The sequence below is a fragment of the Uranotaenia lowii genome, chromosome 1 (genome assembly GCF_029784155.1).
Source record: "Uranotaenia lowii strain MFRU-FL chromosome 1, ASM2978415v1, whole genome shotgun sequence".
NCBI lineage: Eukaryota > Metazoa > Arthropoda > Insecta > Diptera > Culicidae > Uranotaenia > Uranotaenia lowii.
This window is the reverse complement of record NC_073691.1, coordinates 38647695-38670147: the sequence shown is the minus strand read 5'-3', so window position 1 is coordinate 38670147 and position 22453 is coordinate 38647695. Positions and strand designations below refer to the sequence as shown.

At 33.1% G+C, this 22453-nt stretch overlaps 1 protein-coding gene across 5 annotated transcripts in view; it reads right to left on the bottom strand.

Moving 5' to 3' along the window:
- The window catches only part of LOC129759904 (short-chain dehydrogenase/reductase family 16C member 6), a 78011-nt gene that overhangs the window by 19655 nt on the left and 35903 nt on the right, over positions 1-22453 (bottom strand). The window contains exons 1-2 of one of the 5 annotated variants that reach the window (XM_055757493.1): positions 21012-21072; positions 12944-13266 (exon numbers count right to left, since the gene is read on the bottom strand). The exons of 2 other annotated variants lie outside the window; for them this stretch is intronic. In XM_055757493.1, coding sequence (XP_055613468.1) covers positions 12944-12957 — 14 coding nt within the window. In that variant the 5' untranslated portion in view covers positions 12958-13266; positions 21012-21072. Of the gene's footprint in view, positions 1-12630; positions 12657-12943; positions 13669-21011; positions 21073-22453 lie in introns of those variants that run through there. 2 more of the 5 variants (XM_055757501.1, XM_055757484.1) reach the window with 2 other exon arrangements.

The window sequence follows — 22453 nt, the reverse complement described above, 5'->3', positions numbered from 1 at the left end:
TAGAATTTAGATATCTTCAAAGAAACATGAAGTTTCACTGAGATCCTAAATGTGTGTGTTCGTTTTAAAAAAAAAATCGATAGTGAAAAATCGTCTCATATATTTCAAATTTTTGCAGCTAGAATCAAACTAGTTTGTCGGTTAAAGTACTTTGGATTTTTGGCTTGGATTTGTTTATTGTGTTTGAAGGCATTAAAAAAGTTTTAAATGTTCTGCAATACTTATACCTAAAATTTTAAAATACCATATTGATAAGGATTCATACACAGTGAATGGTTAATATCTTAATGTAGAAATCTTCATTTTCAATTTTTCTCGGGATCCCGGGAATTTCCGGGAAAATTATTGTCAGATTTCCCGATTACCGGGAACGCTAAAATGGCCGGGAAATGGACACTCTAAATATGATCCACAACAGGGAAGTTTGATAAAAAATAGCGACGATTCAAAAATAAATCATTCATCAGCATATCAAATTCGAATTAAATAAATTTATACTCAAATTGAAAATCATATCAACAATACAAAAAATACACCTTCAAACCTTTAATTTACAAAAAAAAATATTTTGAATATTTGCCTTCTTTAGTACAGTCATGTTAATATCTGAAGAACCTACGAAAAAAGATTTTTGTTTAATTTAGTTTACCAAATTGAAAATTTTCAGATAACAATAAATAAAGCAATGATGTGAGAATGGTTTTATGTCTTTTTAAGGAAAAAGCAAGCCTGGCTGATTTGAGCAGAATTTAGTTCAAATCAATTTATTCACACGATAGCAATTAAACTTCTGAAAACTTCCAAAGATTCTGATGAAAAATATTTCTTTGCTTTTGAAGGAGCTTTATTTTTATCACATTTAGTTGAACATGAACATTTCCTATATTCTCAGAAGACAAAAATTACAATTTTCTTGGTTTGATAATGAAATTCTTATTTTTCTCATGGTTCCTTGGAGAAGGAATGACATTATAAACTTTTTCCCAAAAATTTCAGTTTTCTTGATTTGAGAGGATCTCGTCATCAACAAACCAAATTTATAAAATGCAGGATACTTCACCTCATCCGAATTTGTTTTATGAAGTCCTTACAGACCAAAAGGATGATATATTTTTTCAACTGGGTTTCACAGCACATTTTGCGGTGTTCCATTTGTAATAAATCTGGCAAAAGTCTTACATTAATGGAAAAATGTGTTCTAATTGCATAGAAAAGCTGCTAGAAAAGCATGCTTTCCAATATGTTGAAGTCTGTTATCAAATTCCAATATCAATAGGATATTTCGGCATTTTGGTGATGTTTGAATTTTGATTCAGCCTTTCGAATTAATTTATACATTGAAAAGTTTGCACGGATTTTCAAGTCCAAAGAAACGATTTTTTTCTGCCTCCAAGGCTACGAAACTATTTGATTCAAATTCCAAAGAGCGGATATTTGTAATTAATTCGAAAATTATTTTGAAATTTTCAAGAATCTTGCTTTGTTTTATATCTACACAAGTAAATTGCTTTTTCATAAAATTGGAACTTATCAAAGCTCTGCGGGCCACAAATTGTCGCTCGCTAGCAAAATGTGGCGCGCAAGCCACTGTTTGTTCACTTATGGTCTGGTTGAACCACTGACCTTACAGATTGAACACTCGATTTGTTGGATAATTTTTCCAGCAGTACGCAATATCTAACTGCCACCCAACTTTTAAGGAAAAAAAAGATAATTTTGACGATACAAACGGGCTAAGCAGGTTAATGTTTCCCACTTGGTTTTTATTTGTCAAATTTTACAGCTTCGCATTTCCGCCGGTAGGTGGCATAATTAATGATCGGATTTTTGTTCTAAGTGTCATTTCAGTGTGATCAGTGGTAGAACTATCATCTTTGCTCAATCTGATTTTTTTTTCCAATTTAGATCGTGCAACTCGGAATATTTCGGAATATTTTAGCCTTTTCCGGGATTCGGGAATTCCAAAATTTCTTTTATGTTTGGGAATTTCCGGGTAGGACACTCTAGTGAAAATTTATTTTACCCTTTTTTCAAAAACTCCCTGTTCGAGGAGGGAGAACTTTTTTCAACGTGAAAAAGCTCGCTTTTCCAGGCTTAATTTTTTGTATTTCTGAAAACCCAATATTTTTCGATCCTGTTCAATCAGTTTGAATAAAAGTTATAATTTTTTTAAAGCGGCTTCTTCAATAATTAGCCATTAGAACGGTTTTCTTTGTTTTTTTTAAGACTCCACAAAAACAATACATTTTTATTATCAAATTATACCCATGTTTTTTTTTTCAATTTTGATTCAAAATGGTTCATAATTATTCAAATTAAAATTGATAAAATAAAAAAAAAACTTCAGGAAAAATTAAATAATGAACATGAATGCTGCTTCCGTTTGATTTGTGTGTACAGTCACTGACCAAACATTATAGATATTATGCAAAAAGAGTGACAAACGAACCCTTAGGTCAGTGGAGCATTCGGTGGCTATTGGCTAAATTTTGAACCAACATGGTTGGGTATAGAAATATCAAACCGAACATTTACCGTTGCATTTAGTAGTGATAATACAGAAGCATTCAGATACATATGCAATGTGGCTTCACATGTTGCTCATTGAAAAAAATTGCCATCTTGAACAAAACTATTTTTTTAAGAGAATATGTTTTCAAACATAAGATAGTTTTCAAGGTTTGCAATTATTTCGCAATGCAAAAAAAAATCATGCTGTTATTTATGCCCAATTTTTTTAAAAATTTTCATTCACTTTTGAAAATAAAAAAAATAAAACATAACTTACAAAAGTGTTGCTACCCATGAAATGATAATAAAATGCTACGAATGTACAAAAAATCAACTTGGAGATGAAAATATTTTCTTCAAACTAATGCGACTTTTGTGCTTATCATTTTATTCATGTATGGAATGATTTCAATTCCTTTAACTAAAACAGTCATTCTTGTTTTCTTTTATCAGTGCGATGGTTGAATATAATCGTAACAGGATCGTCTGAATCAGATCTCCCTCGTCTTATCGTTAAACCATCATCTTGTAGTGAATAAGCAAAAAAAAAAATCAAATCAAAAACCAGAAACCAGTTCCCAGTTACTTCCCGAAACAGAACCACACTATCAATGTGGCTGTCCTGCCCAGGGAATCAAGTTCTTTGACCGGAACCATCTACCCACCTGACAGATTAAGTTCGTTCTAGAAGCGCGTTCTGGCACCTATCGATTGCTTCGGGTGCTCAAAAGTTGACACTTGTAAGATCATTGTGTCAGGTCTTTGTTGTCATAACTGGAGTTTGAATTACCCGAGATACGTGTTACTGAATTGGAATGGATATATTGTTTGATGGCTTAAAATTTTAAGAATTATGCTGAATTTACTAAGCTAAGCTAATTTTTTAGATTTTCGACGAAGATTTATGGTAAAAACAATAAAAATTATAGTAGATTAACAATGATCGTTGAGGACTATAAATTGAAGAGAGAAGACTATTATAAAAAGTCACACCGCACTGAGCAAATTGTCCAACCGGGACCGAATGGACACTCAATCCAGTGTGTCTGGTTCATCGGTTCAGCAAAATTCTTGCAGTTCCTAACATGCACATTTCTCGGTGTTTTTCGCTTTTCTTACGCGCTTCAAAAGACAAACGAATACAGCCGGCAATGAGGAAGTGAAGGTGTATACTTGCAAGTTGATTGAGGGAGCCTTTGTCCGGAGGATGTTTGTTGTTATGAACCTGTTTGGTGACCTTGAATGAAACGGTGCATCGGCACTGTAATAAAATACCAGTGGCCGCCCAGATTTATATGAGAGAAGGAAAAAAAACACTCGAGAAGCGGTGGGAAGTCGAGAGAGCTGATACGATATCGGATATCGTTTGACCAAGTGGATTGTGGCGATTATTAAATGAGATTATGGCTTCGCGATAAGATAGAAAGAAAGATTGTGATGGCGATTCTGAACTTTGAACATTAAATGATATTATCTGGTTTTATTCATATAAACCACTATGATTTTTTCAATTGTCTTATTAGTGAGTGAGATTTTTCGTTTGTAATTTCAATCAATAGTTTTATGAGAAACTCTACATGCCATTAATGTATTATTTAAACTCATTTCAGACTCCTAACATTATCTTCAAACTTTCAACTTGCTATGATTCTTCACAATATTAGGCTGCCTCCCAACCTTCTTCAAAGTAAATACAATTTTCGAAAGCCCTCTTCTCGACTCGTTTAATTGTTCCATCTTTTCTGAGGCTTTACTGATTTACCAATTTACCAATTTATTACCCAGCAAACATTTAATAAGGTATATCGCAGGAACATCAAAATTATTCAAAGTAATATACCAGATGAAAAGATTGAATAAAACTTACCAAAAAAACATATAGCTACAAAAGTGGAGGCGATATATACGTACAATGACAAGATAAAAACGATTCGATATTCCCACAAAAAGCAAAATATACGATTCTAAGTAATTTGATTAAAATGAAAAAAAAAATCCACGACCGAGATTTGAATTCTAGTTCTCCGAGTCCGCCGTCGGATATCTTACCACGATGCCTTACCATTATATTATCCACGCTATAGCTCTATAGGTGGAATTTGCTTTCTAGGAACCGGTCAAAGGAAGAAAGGGAGAGACCGAATACAGTGTCAATTGGAGGACCGCCCATTTATCGTAAATCATTTCACTCAAATCGTTTATGTCGTATTAGCATATTCTCAACTTTTTGAAGTCATATATACGAGTTGACTCATCTGCTATCCGATTTAACTTTTTTTAGGCAAAGCTTATTGTAAATTAATGTTAGAAAATCACTCAATACCAAGGTGTTTACGATCGTTATTGAAAATGTCTCGATATTCGATTTGGATCATCATTTCTATTACAATTTCATGTCTGCTGGGTATTCTTATCAATACGCTTAGACTGTCGCCTCAACTCATCTGCGAATTTTCATGCTGTTCTCTCAACTCGCTCGATATTTTTATCATAACTCTTAGGCTAACCTCTCAATTCCCCTATGAGTTTTCAAGTTGTCCCCTTCATCAACTCCGGTTGAAATTTCAAACTGTTATCTCAACTCTTTTGAATTGATTTTTTTGGCCTTGTTTCAAAATATCTTTTGAACTCCCTCAAGTTTCCAAGGTGTCCAATTTTTTTCACGGTATTGTTTTTCTCCACATTTTCCTGAAAAATCGTTTTATGATGTTTTTTTTAAAAATAATTTCTTTCCATCTGTCCTCATAACTCGCTTGAGTTTTCTTTCTCACCAAGCTGTCCTCTCAATTCGCGTTTTTTTTTTAATATATATCAAGCTGCCCTCTCAACACGCTTGATCACCAAGCCGTCCTCTAAACTCGCTTATCGGTAATTTTTTTTCATTTTTATCAAGCTCATCAAGCTCAAGCTTGATCACCAAAATGTCCTCCCAGCTCGCTTTTCGGAGATTTTCATCATTTATATGAAGCTGTCCTCTCAACCCGCTTTATCATCAAGCTGTCCTTTCCATTCGCTTATCGGTATTTTTTTTTCATTTTCATCAAGCTGTCTTCTCAACCCACTTGATCACCCGCTTGGTCACCGGGCTGTGTTCTCAGCTCTATTTATTGATAATTTTTTGCATTTATTTCAAGCTGTCTTTTCAACCAGCCTGGTCTTCAAGCTGTCCGCTCAACTCGCTTTTCGGTGACTTTTTCCAATTTATGTCAAGCTGTCCTCTCAACCCGCTTGATCACCAAGATGTCCTCTCAACTCGCTTTTCGGTGATTCTTTTCATTTATATCAAGCTTTTCTCTTGATTTGCGTGATCACCAGGGTGTCCTATCAACTCGCTTATCGATGTTTTTTTTTCCAATTTTATTCAAGCTGTCCTTCCAACTCGCTTGATCATCAAGCTGTTTTCCCAACTCGCTTATCGGTGATATATTCATTTATTTTGAGCTGTCCTCTCAGCCAGGCTAGTAACCAAGCTGTCCTCTCAACTCGCTTATCGATGTTTTTTTTTATTTATTTAAAGCTGTCCTCTCAACCCACTTGATCACCGAGCTGTCTTCTCAACTCGCTTATCGGTACAGTTTTTTTTTTTTTCATTTATATCAAGCTGTCCCCAGAACCTGCTTGGATATTTTCCTCTCACCAAATATTTCTACTAACTTTTAAATAAATTTTCCCGTTTTTCTGTCTCATTTTCTGTTCTTTCTATTTTTCATCCTGAATAGCATTTCACCACATTTGAAATAATGCATAATTCAACTTTCCGCTTTTTAACCCAATTTAATATTTTTTAAACTCCTTAATATTTGTAAAACCCTTGATAAAATTTTCTGAGAGTGCATAACTTTGACGATTGTTGTTTGTTGAAGCTTCATCATTAACTTTTCACAGAAAATTTCTTGACTTTTGTAGAAAACACAAGTGGTTCTGATTTCGCACTTTTAATCATATTTTTGTTTCCTAACGTCAATTGCTCCATCAAAAAAAAGTTATCTTATGATTTATTTATTCGTTGAGTTATTTAAAACAAATTGCTTAAGAAAGTTTTGATGATTAGTTTAAGAAGCTACTAGAATTGTTGCAACCATTGCAACAGTTCAGGGAACCAACTGTCAAAATGTCCTGCTCGAAACCCAGCAAACATAAAAGCGTTAGAAATGATAGCTCAAATCAGTTAACGCGAATCGTAATTCCAACTGAATATGTAAACAATCGTAAAAATTGTCACTTTAAGTCGGTTTAATTCCATTATACTTTCAGGATATACGGAAAAGGTGTAGAATATCAAATTTGCAAAATTTTTATTTCTTAAGCCAGAAGTTTAAAAAATGTATGTATATTGCCTACACATTGATAGGTAAATGCTGTTTTTTCGAGTTTTAAGACATTATTCTAAAGTGTATATGAAACTTATTACAAAGTTTGTTATGAAATATACCAAAAAAATATGTTTGCTGTGAACACTTTACTCCCGATATTTGTAAGGATTTTTTTATTGGTTTTCTGAACATATAGAATTGTTTTTTTGAAAATCCTCACCAATCAAGGATATTTTTAGAAAAAGCAACACAGATTATGAATGAATAGCTCGCTCTTTGGCAATTCCTCCAAATCCTTAGAAATCATCACCTGGACAATGTTGTCACGGTACTTGTACTGGTAATTTAATCATATTTTTTATTAATTTTACTTTGAACAGCCAATAAATCTGTCGAGAATTTTTTTAATACGCTGTTTAAACGAACCACGACACACACAGTCAGGATTTATTTAAAACAGTGAATCGTTATTCAGGAGGAAACAGTCCTGACATTTGCTAAAACTGCCTAAACTCTCGTTAAAAGATTCTTCCGAATTTCAGGAAAAAATTAGTTCTACGAGAGTCGGTTAGCTACCTCCCAGTGCCACAGGAAAATGTCTTGTTTTTGACAGTTCAAGTGTCATTTTGAACTGCTTTCCTGTGATTCAGAGAACCATGGTCCAGAGCGGAATAATTGCAATCTTATTGTGTACAGACTCCAATCGATTTTTGGCATTACAACCAGAACATTTAAAGTTGACAAAATGGATCGTTTTTCTCTAAACTATTTTTAGATAATACTTAAAATGGACCGTCCCCTAGTCATTAGCGTTATTTTTATTACTTTATAACATATTTAAGGCACATTTTTGAGTTTTTTTTTTATTTTTGGAACATTTGTTTCTTTTATTTTTTATGTTTGTTTTGCCATTTTTCTTAATTTCTAACGTGTTTTTTTGAACATTTTTGTCTTTATTCGATTATTTTTTCCAAATTTCTGATTTGTTTTTATTCATTGTAATTATTATAGATATTGTTGTTGTCAGCCTTAAAGAACGTCAAAACAAATTAATGGTGAACAAGAGTAACACACAAATATCAGATGCAAGTCATCATCAATACATCTTTGCTGTAATCTCAAAAAAGATTATAAATATTTTTGGATTTTCTAACTTTGTTTGAAAAATTTGTTAAAATGTATAAAAAGTATCATCATTTTGAAATGTTTATTACATGAAAATATATTTAAATAAACAACTCTCACAATATTTGATTTTTTTCAAATATTCAACATGGCTTTCATAACTATTTTTTGCATAAGATATTTCTTATTTTGTTAGAACATGTTACAAATAATACAAATAATGTTATTTTTGAATTTAATTCATATCCAGAGTTGAAAAATGCATATTTTTATTCTTAATGCTTCGTGTAAATTGGTGAGCCATATAAGTTAAAATTAAGTTAATAATTTTGAAAAAATAACAAACACAAACACATACATTTAGGATCTCGATGAAAAAAGGTTCTTTTCTCGAACAGAGTCCATTCAATTTACACTAAGTCGTACAAATTTTGAGTATATGATGCATAGTATCTTACAAACGCTTACACCATCAACCCACAGACAGTGTACTGCATTTGCCGTGACCGGGATTCAATCTCATGACTATAAGCTTAGAAGACTTAAAGGATATTTTCTACGCCATGGGCGGAGGCAGATTATTTATATTTTTGTTTATTTCCCGATTAAAAGACTTAATTGATTTACTTTACCTAAAAAATTTTAAACGAACTTTGAGAATCCTAATTTTTGAAGAACTGTGACATGAGAAGCAATCTCGTAATAAAAAAAAGACAATTAAGCTTTCAACAATCGATTCATCTTGATTTTTTATAAACGTCAGGGTTCCATGAATTAATAAAAATAAAACACATTTGGAAACGGTTATATTTGGAACAAGGAAACTTTGAATAAGATGCTGTCAAAATCTGTTGAAAAATGACGATTAAAAAAAATTATATCCCTTTCTAGCCCTTTCTTCCCTACAAACAAATTGAAAAAAAAAATATGACTTCATTGTAGTTTTTTTTTTAAGAAATTGAAAATCAAATGTTTTTATCTATTTTAAAAAGTCGTTCAAAGACGATGATTTTGGTTTTGTTCGACATAGCAATGTTACTCGGAGTTTCATGATTCCATGGGCAAAATTCATAAATTCAAGTAAGTTTTAAAATTGCCATACATCAATCAATTTTTTCTTGAATATTTCAATCAATAAATTCAAACTCAAACTAAAAAAAAGTTTTTTTAACACATGTTATTTAAGAAATGGAGAAGCTTGGCGTAAGCATTGAATATGTTCAAAAATTACCTTTGCCGAACTTTTTCTGCTATTTAAAACAAAACAACTGCCATTCTCCTGAAATTTCTTTGAATATATTCAGACCGTTTTACTTCCAATTTCATTCATCGAATACTTGTTTTACATGTCAACAAATTGGTAGCCATGTGACTACAAGCTACAAAACTACAAGCGAGAGACAAAATCTGCGTAAAGAGTTGAGTTCAGTAAACTTCAGGTAAATTTTAATGTACTAAATTAAAAAAGCCACCAACATGCTGTTTTTATTAATTTTCTATTGAATTACTTAAAAATATTTTCAAAATCGTAAGAAGTTTTCTTTTAAAAAAAAACTAAAAAAAAAATATTTTTTTAATAAAATATTTTGTTTGTATTTTTAAAAAAATTTACCGAATTTTAATGTATTCATTTTTTTATATTTTCAAATAAGTCCTTATCCATTCCTTAGTAAACGCTTGAAGTTTTATGAGATATTTTATATTAAGTTTGTCTCTGTTTTTTTAATTCTGAATTTCTGTTTTCTTAAAACAACTTTTTTTTCAAATTTTCATAAGAGAAACACAGTTTCTACCTTTTTTCCTAGTAAGCTGCGAAAAACTGTTCAGAGCATAAAATTTTAAGCTTTGTGAAATGCATTCGAAAGTTTTTTTTTCTTTTTTGATAGGAGTTTAACCCGTTGAAGTCATTCTTCCACGCGTTTCGAAAGTTTATAAGCGATTCACTTGTTTTAATTATTTTTAATCATCATTTTATTTATCGATGGCGATTTTTAGTTAATCTACGAAAGGTTTCAAAAATGATTTCAAGTAGCAACTTTAAAGCAAAATCTCAATGATTCAAAAGCATTTAATTTTCAAATATTCAACAAAAATATGGAATAACCTTATTTTGAATATTTTATTGTGAATTTTTAGTATTGTTATTTTTTCTAGCTAAATTTGAATTTCGAAAACACCCTCCAGGGATGATTTCTTCGCACAGGTCTGTATATCCGTGTCTTGATTTCAAAAGGCTTGAATAAGGCTATACATTTTTCACTAAATTGTAAATTTTAAGTTTTGAAAAGCCTTTTTTTAAGTTTTAATTTTTAAGTGTCAACAATACAGATTACTACTTTTTTTCATTTACAATACAGCACTACTGTGAGCTCAGGCCTCAAAATTCCATTTTTGTAATGTTTGATGCTATCAGCTGATAAATAACTCGAACAATTAAAATGAACTTAAAAACTTATAGAAAGACTCTAACAAAACTTGTTTTTCCAACTAACAAACAGTATCACATTAAGCTTTTGAATCAGAAGAAAACAAAAATTAAATCATAGTGACGTCCTGCTAGAATGGATAGTAATGTTCTAACCCAAAAAAAGGGAAAAAAATGTGAAGAAATTTGTTTTTTTTATAGTTTTATCAAAAAAATTACTATAAATTTAACTTATTTTTATAGCTTTCATGATAGGAGATTAGAAAACGTACACAGTATTTCACTTTCTGAACCTCCAAATAATATTAAATTAAATATTCAAAAAAAAATCTCCACATAATTCTTTAAAAAAAAAAGTAAAAAAAGGAATCAAAACTGTTATTCAAACAGCAATTGACTGACTCGATGTAAATTTAAGTTCAGTATAAAAAATTACGAACTGATTTAAACAAATTTAAATTTAAAAATTTTAAAACAATTTCAATATGAATTTAGAAGAAGTAACCTACAAAATGACATATGACAAAACTATTCGATGCTCAAAACATTTTATTCAGAAGAAAGTTTTGATGGACTGCGTTTCAAAAATTAATTTGTTAAGCGTCGTAAGATTGGATCGATTTAGGATCACTTTTGAATTTTTCAAACCTTGAGGTCTTCAAAGCTTTGTTTTGATTCTAAACTCATCCTTGATTTTTTTGCAGAATTTTAAAGTATCGTTTATATGAGGAAATTTAAACTTTAAGGTTTGTATGGAAAAATTGAATGTTTTGAACTGAAAAATCAACCTCATTTTTGTTTCTTCTGTGAAATCGAGCTTGTTTATGGTTTTAGTTATTAATTGATTTATAAATTTTCTGAAGGAAATTTCCCGGTGAACAATTTTGTCGACGACCGTAACTTCGTATCTTATCAGACAAAAAAGTTATAAGCAGTTTAACAGTGGTAAGTCTTTTGGCATTGAAGAACAATAAATTCAATTGAAATCACTGCTGAGTGCCTTGTGAAGTACTGTCCTACATTACCGCGCCAGGCACCCAGCAGTGATGTCATTTGAATTTGTCATTTTTCAATACCAAAATACATGCACCCATTTAAAACCTAAAGACTTTTTTGTCTTATAAGATACGAAGTTATGGTCTTGAACAAAGTTATTCGACGGAAAATTTCTTTTAGAAAGTGGATTAGATTAGATTGCACAAACATCATTAACAGGTTCAATTCCACAGAGTTAACAAAAAATATGTTGATTTTTCAGTACAAAATATTCAATTTTTCCACACAAACCTAAAAGTTCCAATTCGCGCATGTAAACTTTACTTAAAAATTCTACATACAGTTATAAATGAGTAATAAACCAAAACGAAGCATTTTGAACATTTTAGGTTTTGAGAAATAAAAAAGTAACCTCAAACCGACTTAATCTAATGACACATATCAAATCAATTTTTAAACGTAGCCCATCAACTACTTTCTGATCAAAGTGTTTACAAACCTCAAAGTTCAAAATGTACTCATGCAACCGTTACTTAAAAATTTTGCAATAAAAACATGAATGAATTTTGATCCAAAGCGACCCCAGAGTTTGAGAAACTCAAAAATGACCGCAAATCGACTCAGTCAAATGCGTCTTAGTCTTTTTATAAGCCGCTGTGCTGAGGAGCTGTCATACAAAAAAAAATTGTAATACTTTGTGTCCTAACGTTTTTCCTTTAAATAGCTTTGTCGCTGAAGCCATTCCAAGTAAACTCACTTCGTATCATCCCATCAATGATCGTTTTTATTTCGTCTATTCATAAAAAATTATTTATTATGATTCTTCAAGGGTCTAATCCTAGAGCTAGAGATTTTTCATTTTGCTGAAAAATGGCAATGAGTCAAGAATCGTTGAAACCACAGTCGTTTCTCAAATAATATCACTCTTTAAGATAAGTTTTTTTTTTAACTGAAGGCATGCTTCCAGTCAAAATAATCAAATTCCTTAATCAAACTCACAAATAGATCATCGGCTTAGTTTTGAGCTCACTGATAAGTCGAGATGCCACCTGACAATCAAAACTATTCGGATTTGATTTGTTAGCTATTTTACACGCTCATTATGCGTTATCACGGTTATTTGAACCCCATATTTATATATTGGTTACTTAATCCCCGGCAGCGGCAGCTGACACGACTTAAAGCTCGAAACTGAACTAGCCGAGATAAGCCGACCCGGGAATAGCTTTCACATCAATCACTATTGGAAATTAGTCCTACTTGATGCTCATCCATTCGACACGAGCACGAGTTTGATTGGTTGATGAACTTGACACTGAACTACTTTTAAAGGTTTTATGACAGTTTTATGATGGTTTTAGAATAGCAAAAGGGTTTTTACGAAGCCCAAAATGCATGTTAAGGAAGGTTTTTTTGTGATTGATGAGTGTGTATGTCTAACAAACAGTTGAAAGTGTGAGGTTGACCAAAAAAAATAGGGGCAACTAACGGACAAGTGCGAATGACTATTTTCTGTGGCACATGGAACACATAAAATGCGCTAAGATTATAAAAAAACTCTTAAAATACTTACTGTTCCTGAGGCATTTTCGGGTCGTTTGGGAGGCTCTCTCTCTATCTCAGTGGTTAAGGTCAAACTGCTCCGTGTAGAACCCCGTAGAAGAACTTTAACAACCGGATTCGAGGTTTAGGGGGACTCAGCCTGGTCTGCCAACAGACTAACGATCGACTAAAATCGTGAGCCGTGCGCTGACTAGTACGGGTACTTTAGATTTTTTTCCGTCTTTTTTTTTCCACTTTACGATGATTACTTCACAGAAACACTCTTATCAGGGCCCACAGTTCACTCGATGCGGTTGACGATAGGCCTGGGTGTGTGCTAAACTAAGCTGAAACCTTATCGGAGGCAGCAGCAACGAAAAATCAGAACACCGAACACAGTGCAAAGATGGAATGGAATCAAAACAAAAATAGATCCGTGAGGTTTCCCTAAATCACTGCGGCCAGTTAATTGCCAAAACCCCAAAAGCAAATACGCAACGTGTGAGCTGCTGCTCTCGAGAAGCATCCGGACGCGATTGCGTCCAAATCGCGAGCTCCAGCCACGACGAGCAGGCAGGCAGGCTTAGTTAGTTAGTGCTGCTAGGAGCCGGAGCCTAATCGATGTTCTAGAATTGCACTCTCGATTACGATTACGATTTAGTTAGAACCGGGTGTGGGGTACAGTATTGTTGTGGAACGGCTCTAACCGTGATGGCAATACACGGTGTGTTCGTAGAAGATGTTTAGAAGAAAAAAAAATGGGAAAGCTAATTTTTCATGAATGAAAATTTAGGTCTTTCTGAGTGATTTTCAGACAAAATCAAAATATTTGATTGGTGAAACCATTTTTTCTTTGGGTTCTTGAAAATTTGCAGCCATGCATTTTTATTATTTTAACTTTTAAGGAACATTATCAACAGCTGCCTAATACTTCAAGCAATTGAAATCCCTGAGAACTTATTGATACAATTTGAAAAAGTTAAACTTGTCCAAATATAGCGAGGTTATTTTTACACGATTTGTTTGCACAGCTATTTTCAAGATTTTTCTCAATTGTTCCAGTGCTATGCCCGTTTTTTGGCGAAAAAAAAAATCCCTGTAAAGTAACAAGACGTGAAAAGAGAGTCTTATAAAATTAGACATGAAACATGAGACATAAGACATGAGACATGAGACATGAGACATGAGACATAAGACATTAAAAGTAAGACATGACTCACTTCTCTCATCCAACTTCTCACTTCATTTCTCATGTCTCATATGTCTCATGTCTCATGTCTCATGTCTCATGTCTCATATCTCATGTCTAATCTTTCAAGTATCATATCTCATGTCCAAGGACTCAGGATTCAGGTCACAAGTCTCAGATCTCTTGTCCAGGTATCAAAGTCCTTGTGTCTCAGGTCTTACTTCTCCCTTCTTACACTTCTCAAATCTCATGTCTCACGTTTCACTTTTAAAGTTAAAGTTGCATGTTTCATGTCTCACCAGACTGAGTCGATTTGGAATAATTTTCGAATTTCGCAAACCCTGGGGTCCAAAAAGCTTCGCTTTGGTCCAAAGCTCATCCAGGATTTTAAGCAGATTTTTTAAGTAACGTTTACATGAGTAAATTTGAACATTTATGTTTGTATGGGAAAACTGAATATTTTGTTCTGAATAATCAACATCATTTTTGTTTCTTCTGTGGAACCGACCAGCTGATGGTTTTTGTGCCAATTTATAAATTCTTTAAAGGAAATTTTTCGCTGAACAACTTTGTTGAAAACCGTAACTTCTTATCTTATTAAGCAAAAAAATTATTAGCTGTTTATCAGGGGTATGTCTTTTCGCATCGATGAAAAATAAATTCAATTGACATCACTGCTGGAGCCTCTCGAAGTTTTGCACGAAAAGTAGTCATGCAATACCTCGCCAGGCACCCAGCAGTGATGTCAATTTAATTTATTGTTTATCAATGCGAAAAGACATACCCCTAATAAACAGCTAATAACTTTTTTGCCTAATATGATAAGAAGTTACGGTCTTCAACAAAATTGTTCAGCGAAAAAATTCCTTAAGAAATTTATAAATTGGCACATAAACCATCAGCTAGCTCTATTCCACAGAAGAAACAAAAATGATGTTGATTTTTAGTACAAAATATTCAATTTTCCTATACAAACATAAAAGTTCAAATTTACTCATGTAAACGTTACTTAAAAATTCTGCTAAAAATCATTGATGAGTTTTGGACCAAGACGAAGCTTTTCAGACCCCAGGGTTTGCGAAATGCGAAAATGATCCCAAATCAACTCAGTTTAATGTCTCACATCTTAGATCTTAGTTTTTATGTCCGATTTGTCTCTTTGTCATGTTTCAGAGCTAATTTTTAGTCAAATCTTCAAAATTTCGAATGGATTTCAAAGTTAACAGGACCTGAACACATTTTTTTTACAATTGGCACGGTGTTTTTTAATTCAAGGCTGTTTTAACACGGTACATCTACTCGTGTTGAAAAAACTCAATATTATTTGGAATGTTTTTTTATTCTTCGTGTGGTTAAATTTTTTACGTAAATTATTAAAGATAATTTTTGTACAGAAATGAACTTTTTTTTATAAAAGATTGAATGCTCAAGTAGTCTTTCATCTTTGTCTACTGTGAACACTCAAGTCGACAATATTTAGTTTTTCGCTCGGTATTCCTGTTCTGTTATATCTGGCATTTGATTTTTTCCTAAAGCTTCACATTCAAGGATTTCTGCTAGGATTTCGGAGAAACATCTGGAGCCATCATAATTAAAATATTGACATAGCTAGAACCAGATATGGTGATGCTAAATAAGCTTGCCGGTTTGCCCGGTTTTACTCGGACTTGCTCTGTTTTTTTACACAAAATTTGGGAAAAGTTCGGACTTATCAGGCCCGAATTTTGTAAAAAAAACCTGGATTTTGCTCAGATTTATTCATTTCATTTCCGAAATTGGCCAGAAAAACTTAGATTGAGTAATTTTTTTCTCTATTTATGCGTCCAAAAAAAATTTTTTGAGCAAGTTTTATGGACATTATCATGAACAGTTTTTTGAAAGCCTAAAATACGATTAATCTGCTGATGTGTTTAACAATATATTTTGAAGTTTTTTTTAAAAATTTTTTTTTGAACAATTCCGTGGTTTAAACCATATTTGCCCAGATATTGCCTGGGTTTCAAAATAAAATTGCCCAGATTCGTCCGGTCATTATATGTTTGGAAAATATTCTGAGAAACTTGAATGCTAAGAACTAAACGAGCTACTAAATCTTGTCTAATAAGAGCAAGTTCAATCGTGTTGGAAGAAAATGGTAGAAATTTTGACACTTCAAGCACATTTTGAAAATTTCACAATGTCAAATTGTTTTTAAGAATTGCGGCCGTCATTTTTCTTTACAACACTATGTCTATTTTTGCATGCTGTGATGAAAAAAAAGATGGATTTATATCAGATACGCCTGAAATAGAAACAGTGTTGCAAGAAATTTGACGGCAGCAAATCTTGAAAACAATTTGACATTGTGACAATTTTCAAAATGTGCTTGAAGTTTCAAAATTCTTCCAACACGAGTGCTTTGCTCTAAAAATAAAAAAATAAAAAATGTTGCTATTAAAGAAAAAAAACACTAAAAAAAAACATTAAATATGAATGATTTTCTGTGTTGAACCAATGCATCTAAATTGAGGCGGAATTAAGGTTTCTCCAGTCTAAGTCGGAGTAACTTCAAAAAAGTGTTGTTTAATTTTCACAGTCTTATCGGTGAATGTCACGTTTTTTAAGTATTTCACATTTCTAGTTTTGAAATTCATCGAAAATGACAGGAGTTTAAAATGATCGAGGGAAGATTTTATAAAAAGCGTTCCCATCGAGAACGGACCAACTATTTTGAAGTGGTAGAATAGGAAAGAGTTGAGTCTACCACAAAAAAAAAATCTCAGAAAAAAGCGAGACATTTTAAGAAAAAAACGGGACGGCGGGATAATTTCTTAAAAGCGGGACAAAACGAAACTAAGAAAAAAAATCAAAAGTATGGTCAGTTTTTAACAGGTTGTAGAAACTGTTAGACATGTTTCAGGAAAATCGCTGTTGAAGTTTTATAACACTTTTGTCACGTTGCAAAGTGGAAAAATCTCTTTAAAGTTGATTACTAAAAGTACTAAAATTTGAACAGTGGGATGCAAAAGTGATACTCTAAAGTAACCCGCTTTAAGATTTGGGGTTTTTTTTAACCATCTAACAGTTTGCGCCGGGGGTCTCCAGATCTTTTCCAAAATTGAAAATTGTGTTCATTTTTACGACACTAAAACACATGTATTTTTCAGATTTCTAACATTTTTATTTTTCTACTAAGATTTGGTTAGATTTTTTGTTTGTAAATTAAAAAAAAAACATATTTCCAAGCGATATATAAACGTTTTTCTTTTCAACGGAAATCATCAAATAGCACATTATAACTCATTGAAGTTTTCAGCGCAGCTTTTCAAATAAAATTGAAAAAAAAATTGAGATATCACCTTTGACATAAAAAATTGTAAATAAGCTTAAAATTATGTCCAAAAGTTCCATCTGCATCTCCAAATATTCTGACAAAAATACTATTCAATAGCCCAATTTATGATGCAACCTTCAACTGAAAACACCAAAGTGGCCCAATTACTCCTTTAAGAGTTATGAAAGAAATAATTATAAAAAATCTTTTTTTTTCGCACCGAAAACATTTCTTTTGAGAAAAAAAAAGTTATGTAGCCTTGAAATATGGTATTCACAAAAAATCTTGCAAACTCCAAAAATAAAAATTTGAGAAATCTGAAAAAATCATATTATTTAAGTCATCAGAATTACCCCACTTTGCAATTTTAGGGGAAGATCAGAAGATTCCCAGCGCAAACCCGTTAAATAATAAAAAAAAATCCCCATGTCTAGAATAAGTTCTGATAAGAAAGACTGATCGTCAAAAATGTTCGTTTTCTGACGATAACCATCCAAAAACTTAATCCAAAACTGTTAGCTATTTTGACTGCCTCAGTAGTGCAAAAATTAAGGAATTGAAATTCTGTCCTATTGAATTTATCTAGCAGTTAATGAAACCCATCTATTTAAGAGCCGCTTAAGTTTAATTATACTAGTTTACAAAATTTGAAAAAAAATCTTAAAATTCATCGACTGATTCGAATGTTATTAAAATTTGCAATTCCGAACTCATAGTTGTAACTCAACTACAAATTTTTTTAAAGCGTCCCTCTGAAAGTGTTGAGTTTTTTTTTTAATTTGCGCAGAATAACTTGGACTAAATTTTTTCATCGTTTAAAATTTCAAAAAAAAAATACATTGTAAAATACATTTACAGCTATTTTCTATGTAAATTTTCAAGCAAAACACACAAAAGGTGATTTTCTTAAACGTTTCCAAAGTGATGCATTTTGATTTGAGATACCCTTTACAATTTGCAAAAAAAAAGTCCAACTAGTCTAAATCAGCAAGTTTATATTGCGCAGTTTGTTTGCAAAGCTATTAAAACTTTAGAACTTTTTTCAACATGAAATAGTATTTTTATGTTTATCTTTGAGCTGTGCGGGTATTATTTCGACTGACTGGAAACCAACTGAAAAAAGAACCCAAAAAATATCACTTTTGAAGCTGTTGCTTGAAATTAAAATCACTACATCAAATAAATATTCTTTGACTATAATAAAAATGCACAATCTAAGCTTTAATTAAAACATCAGAATAAAAAATCAAATAAGGTAAAAACTTTGTGAAGAATTTGGGCAATCAACAACTAAACATCATTTGAAAAAAGTTGCTCAAAGTTATGTATGTCTTTTCGATAAAAAAATGTCTTTGAAAAAAAAAATAATTTTAAGTTTTTAAATTGTGACCCAGAGATGGGTCTTGACTCAAACATTCAGTCAGCGAAACTTTTATTTTTGTAGAAAAATGAATCCAACTGTAAGTTGAAATTTCAGGGACTAGACAAGATGAAAATTAATGTAGAAAAACATGTGAAAAAAATTCACCTTGTTTTCCGGTAGGACTTGAACCCACATCTTGCGCCTCTCCGGGGCCCTGGCGTAGGTTGTCTCCTGTAGTAGAATGTTAATACATGGGCCCCGGAGAGGCGCAGATGTGGGTTCAAGTCCTACCGGGAGACAAGGCGAATTTTTTTCACATGTTTTTCTACATTAATTTTAATCTTGTCTAGTCCCCGAAATTTCAACTTACAGTTGGATTCATTTCTCTACAAAAAAAATTAATTTAAAGTTTTGCTGTTTTTGTATTTTTTTTTTAATTTATTTTGATTGAAACGTTTCCAAATGAAGAGGAATAACATGAGAAAATTGAGATTTTTGCGTTCTGAACCATTTTATGGAAGTTTTGAAAAAGTTTTAAATGTTCTTAACAGTGTCGAATGCTCGAAAAAAATTATTTTAGAATGAAAACTCCAAGAACAATTTTTAAGGTAGTTTACAAGCATTTTTCTCAAATACAGTTTAACATCAGAACTCAATAGAATCCAAGTAATTTAGAATAAAAAAACATTTTATAATTATTTTCTACATTTTTATTCCATTTCAAATAAATGCTTATTCGAGTATTTGATGTGATAATTATTTTATTTGAAGTAGATGATTCGACTGGAAATATGTTTTTTCGCGGAGTTTTTTCAGCTTGTAGTCTTGTTTCAACAAAAACGACTTATTGATTTATGTTTCCAACGTTTCGATCCTAGTAGGATCTTCTTCAGAGACTAAAAATAGTTGTTATTTAGCTGGTTCTTCTGATTTTAACATATGGTTCTGTTTTGAAAATATGCCGTTTTCTTGCGAGAACTGACTCGTCGGTCTTGTATAGCTGTCTTTTTTCTGTTTTTTTGAATAATTTTAGTTCATTTGTGTTTTTTGTTATAAGATGTAATGCATCGACTTACTGCGTGCAGATGTTTGCGGATAAAAATCCCAAAAATACTAGACAAACGGATTTTTATTCGCAAACATATGTACGCAGAAATTCGATACACTTCGCCTGATATCTAAAAGCACTGATAAACCTCAATTATTCGGAAAACAGATAAAAAAACATCTAGACACGAACAGCTGAATCGACACATACAAGAAAACGGCATCTTTTGGATAAGAAAGCATTAATTATGATCAACAGAACCAACAAAATAAACACTAATTTTAGTCCCTGAAGAAGATCTTATAAAGATCGAAACGTTGCAAACGTAAATCAATACGTCTTTTTGCTAAAAACAGGACTGCAATCCGAAAAAACTCCCTGAAAAAAAATTTGATTATCAAATTTCACCCATAAATGTAAATTTTGTTAATGTGTTTACACTGCTGATTTTATTCAATTAGGCATATTATTTATTTTGGTATTAAACATTGATCGAATCAGCATGATTGAGATTCCAACATCCCAAAGATTCATAATCTTTTACATAGATTTTATAGAGAATATTTTCAAAAAAAGGTCCTTAGGTCAATAAAATTTTGATTTATAGTGGAAATAAACTGGACAAAGCTCTACTATGCGCGTAGGAAAAAAATAGTTCTACTGTTTTTTTTTCTCTAAACACTTCTTAAAACACACCGTGACAAGTGAAGATGAGGAGCACATCGGGGATCGTTCATGAACTACGTGCAATACTTAAGGACAGTTAGACCAAAACATCCAAAGGAATTTTATCAGATGAAACTCCAATATCATAGGAAAATAAATTTAGAGATTGATTCAAACATTTGTTCTCAGAAACTTATGGACAACCCTTCATCAATGATTGATGAACAATCCACGCACGAGGGCTTCAAACCTTCAATTTTCCACCGGCAATATTGTTGTTATTAGGCCGTAATTGAGTGACACGTTATATTTCTAGTCTCTATTATTGATGTTGTTGTCGTTACGCGAGTCCATTCACTGAAAGCTGATTCCACTATTACAGCTTGGCTGTAAACGATAATGCTCGAACACGCGCCTCGTCAGCTTTTTCAGTTTACAATCTGTTAATATTCAGACTTGATTATACCGATTTTTTTCTCACAAAAAAAAAATTAAGAAACCCCCTAAAAATAATAAGGACCCCTTTCGAATTTCGTCTCAACGCGTCGAGAACAATCGAAACAGGAAGCAATGCTGAAGAGTGAACACTGTTTAAAAAAAAACAAATCACAATTACGACGCGTACACTTAATCGAAAACTTCGAGAAAGGCGCGGTTTTCTGACCCGAATGATACGCCGGTATCCAGTAAACTGAACCTGGGTCAGCGCCAGCGAGGACCTCTTATAACATCAAACCGTTCCTAGTTGTGTCGTCTACATATAGAATAAAACAGCTTTAAGAACCGGTGTGTGGCTTCGCGCTTCGCTCGCGGCTAGCAGCTCCTCATCCTTTGAGAATCGTCAATATTATCACGGCGTCACGGCATCACAGAACAGAGGACGACGATGACGACCGGTGAGAACAGAGAAAAAATGATTTGCACCAGAACATTTTTATTTACTCTTCTGGGGACATGAATGAGGAAAAGGCAGTCCGGCGTTTGGTACCTGAATAATGGTCCTTCGGAAAATGTTAAAAATATTCAACTGGAGTAAATAGTTCAAAAGATACTTTTGTCGCATGCAGACTGAGAAGGTGGCCCACACGCGTTAGTTCTCCAGGTGTCAGGGGCGGTTCGAACAGTGTCTGTGTCACAGCGAGCGACTGAATTTATGAAATGCGGCTCCCGCCTGCTAAATCCAAGATGGCAGCCCCATCGCGGGATAGGGACCTTGGGCTATCAACCTTTTGCTTCCGATTTATAGAATTGTTACGGAATCCAAAAGAAATGACCAACCTGAAACTTTGGCCACGACTTTTAGCATGAAAACACGGAGACGAATTGGAACTTGGAACGTTCTAACCCTTGTCCAACAAGGCAAGCTGGCTTAACTTGCTAGAGAAACTAACCACCTCAAGTTAGAAATTTTGAGGCTGAGCAAAGTCCGTTGACCTAACGCTAAAGAACACGAAATACAGTTCGGGCAAGGCCTGCATGCCTTACTCTGTTATACGAGGAGAAAAAACTACTCGGAAACGAGGAGTTGGTTTATTTTCAAGCCCACAGGCCCATGTCTGCGCTGGAGACCACGTTGCTGGCAACCCTAGGTGCCCAGCCTATAATAAGGCGAAGGTGGTACCACCCCGGGCGCCAAGAGCATACATCGCCCAACTCAAACTCAACCACTGCTTTTGAGTTGAGGAAAAGTTAGACATCACGCTAGTAACCCATATCGTAGAACTTCGGATGGAATAGATCGGGTGACCGATGACTCCAAACTGACCACGATATGGGTAACAGGTGGCTTCCCCATACAAGAAGAAGTGGCAACTGAAAACGAAGACAGGGTGATAGCCAAAGTAAACGGGATCACTCGGTCCATGGCAACCGTTCTCCAACTTCTCGGACATCCCTTATTCGCCAGATCACGCTCCACTTTGTCTTACCACCTCGCTCGTTGTGCCTCTGCTTGTCTCGTTC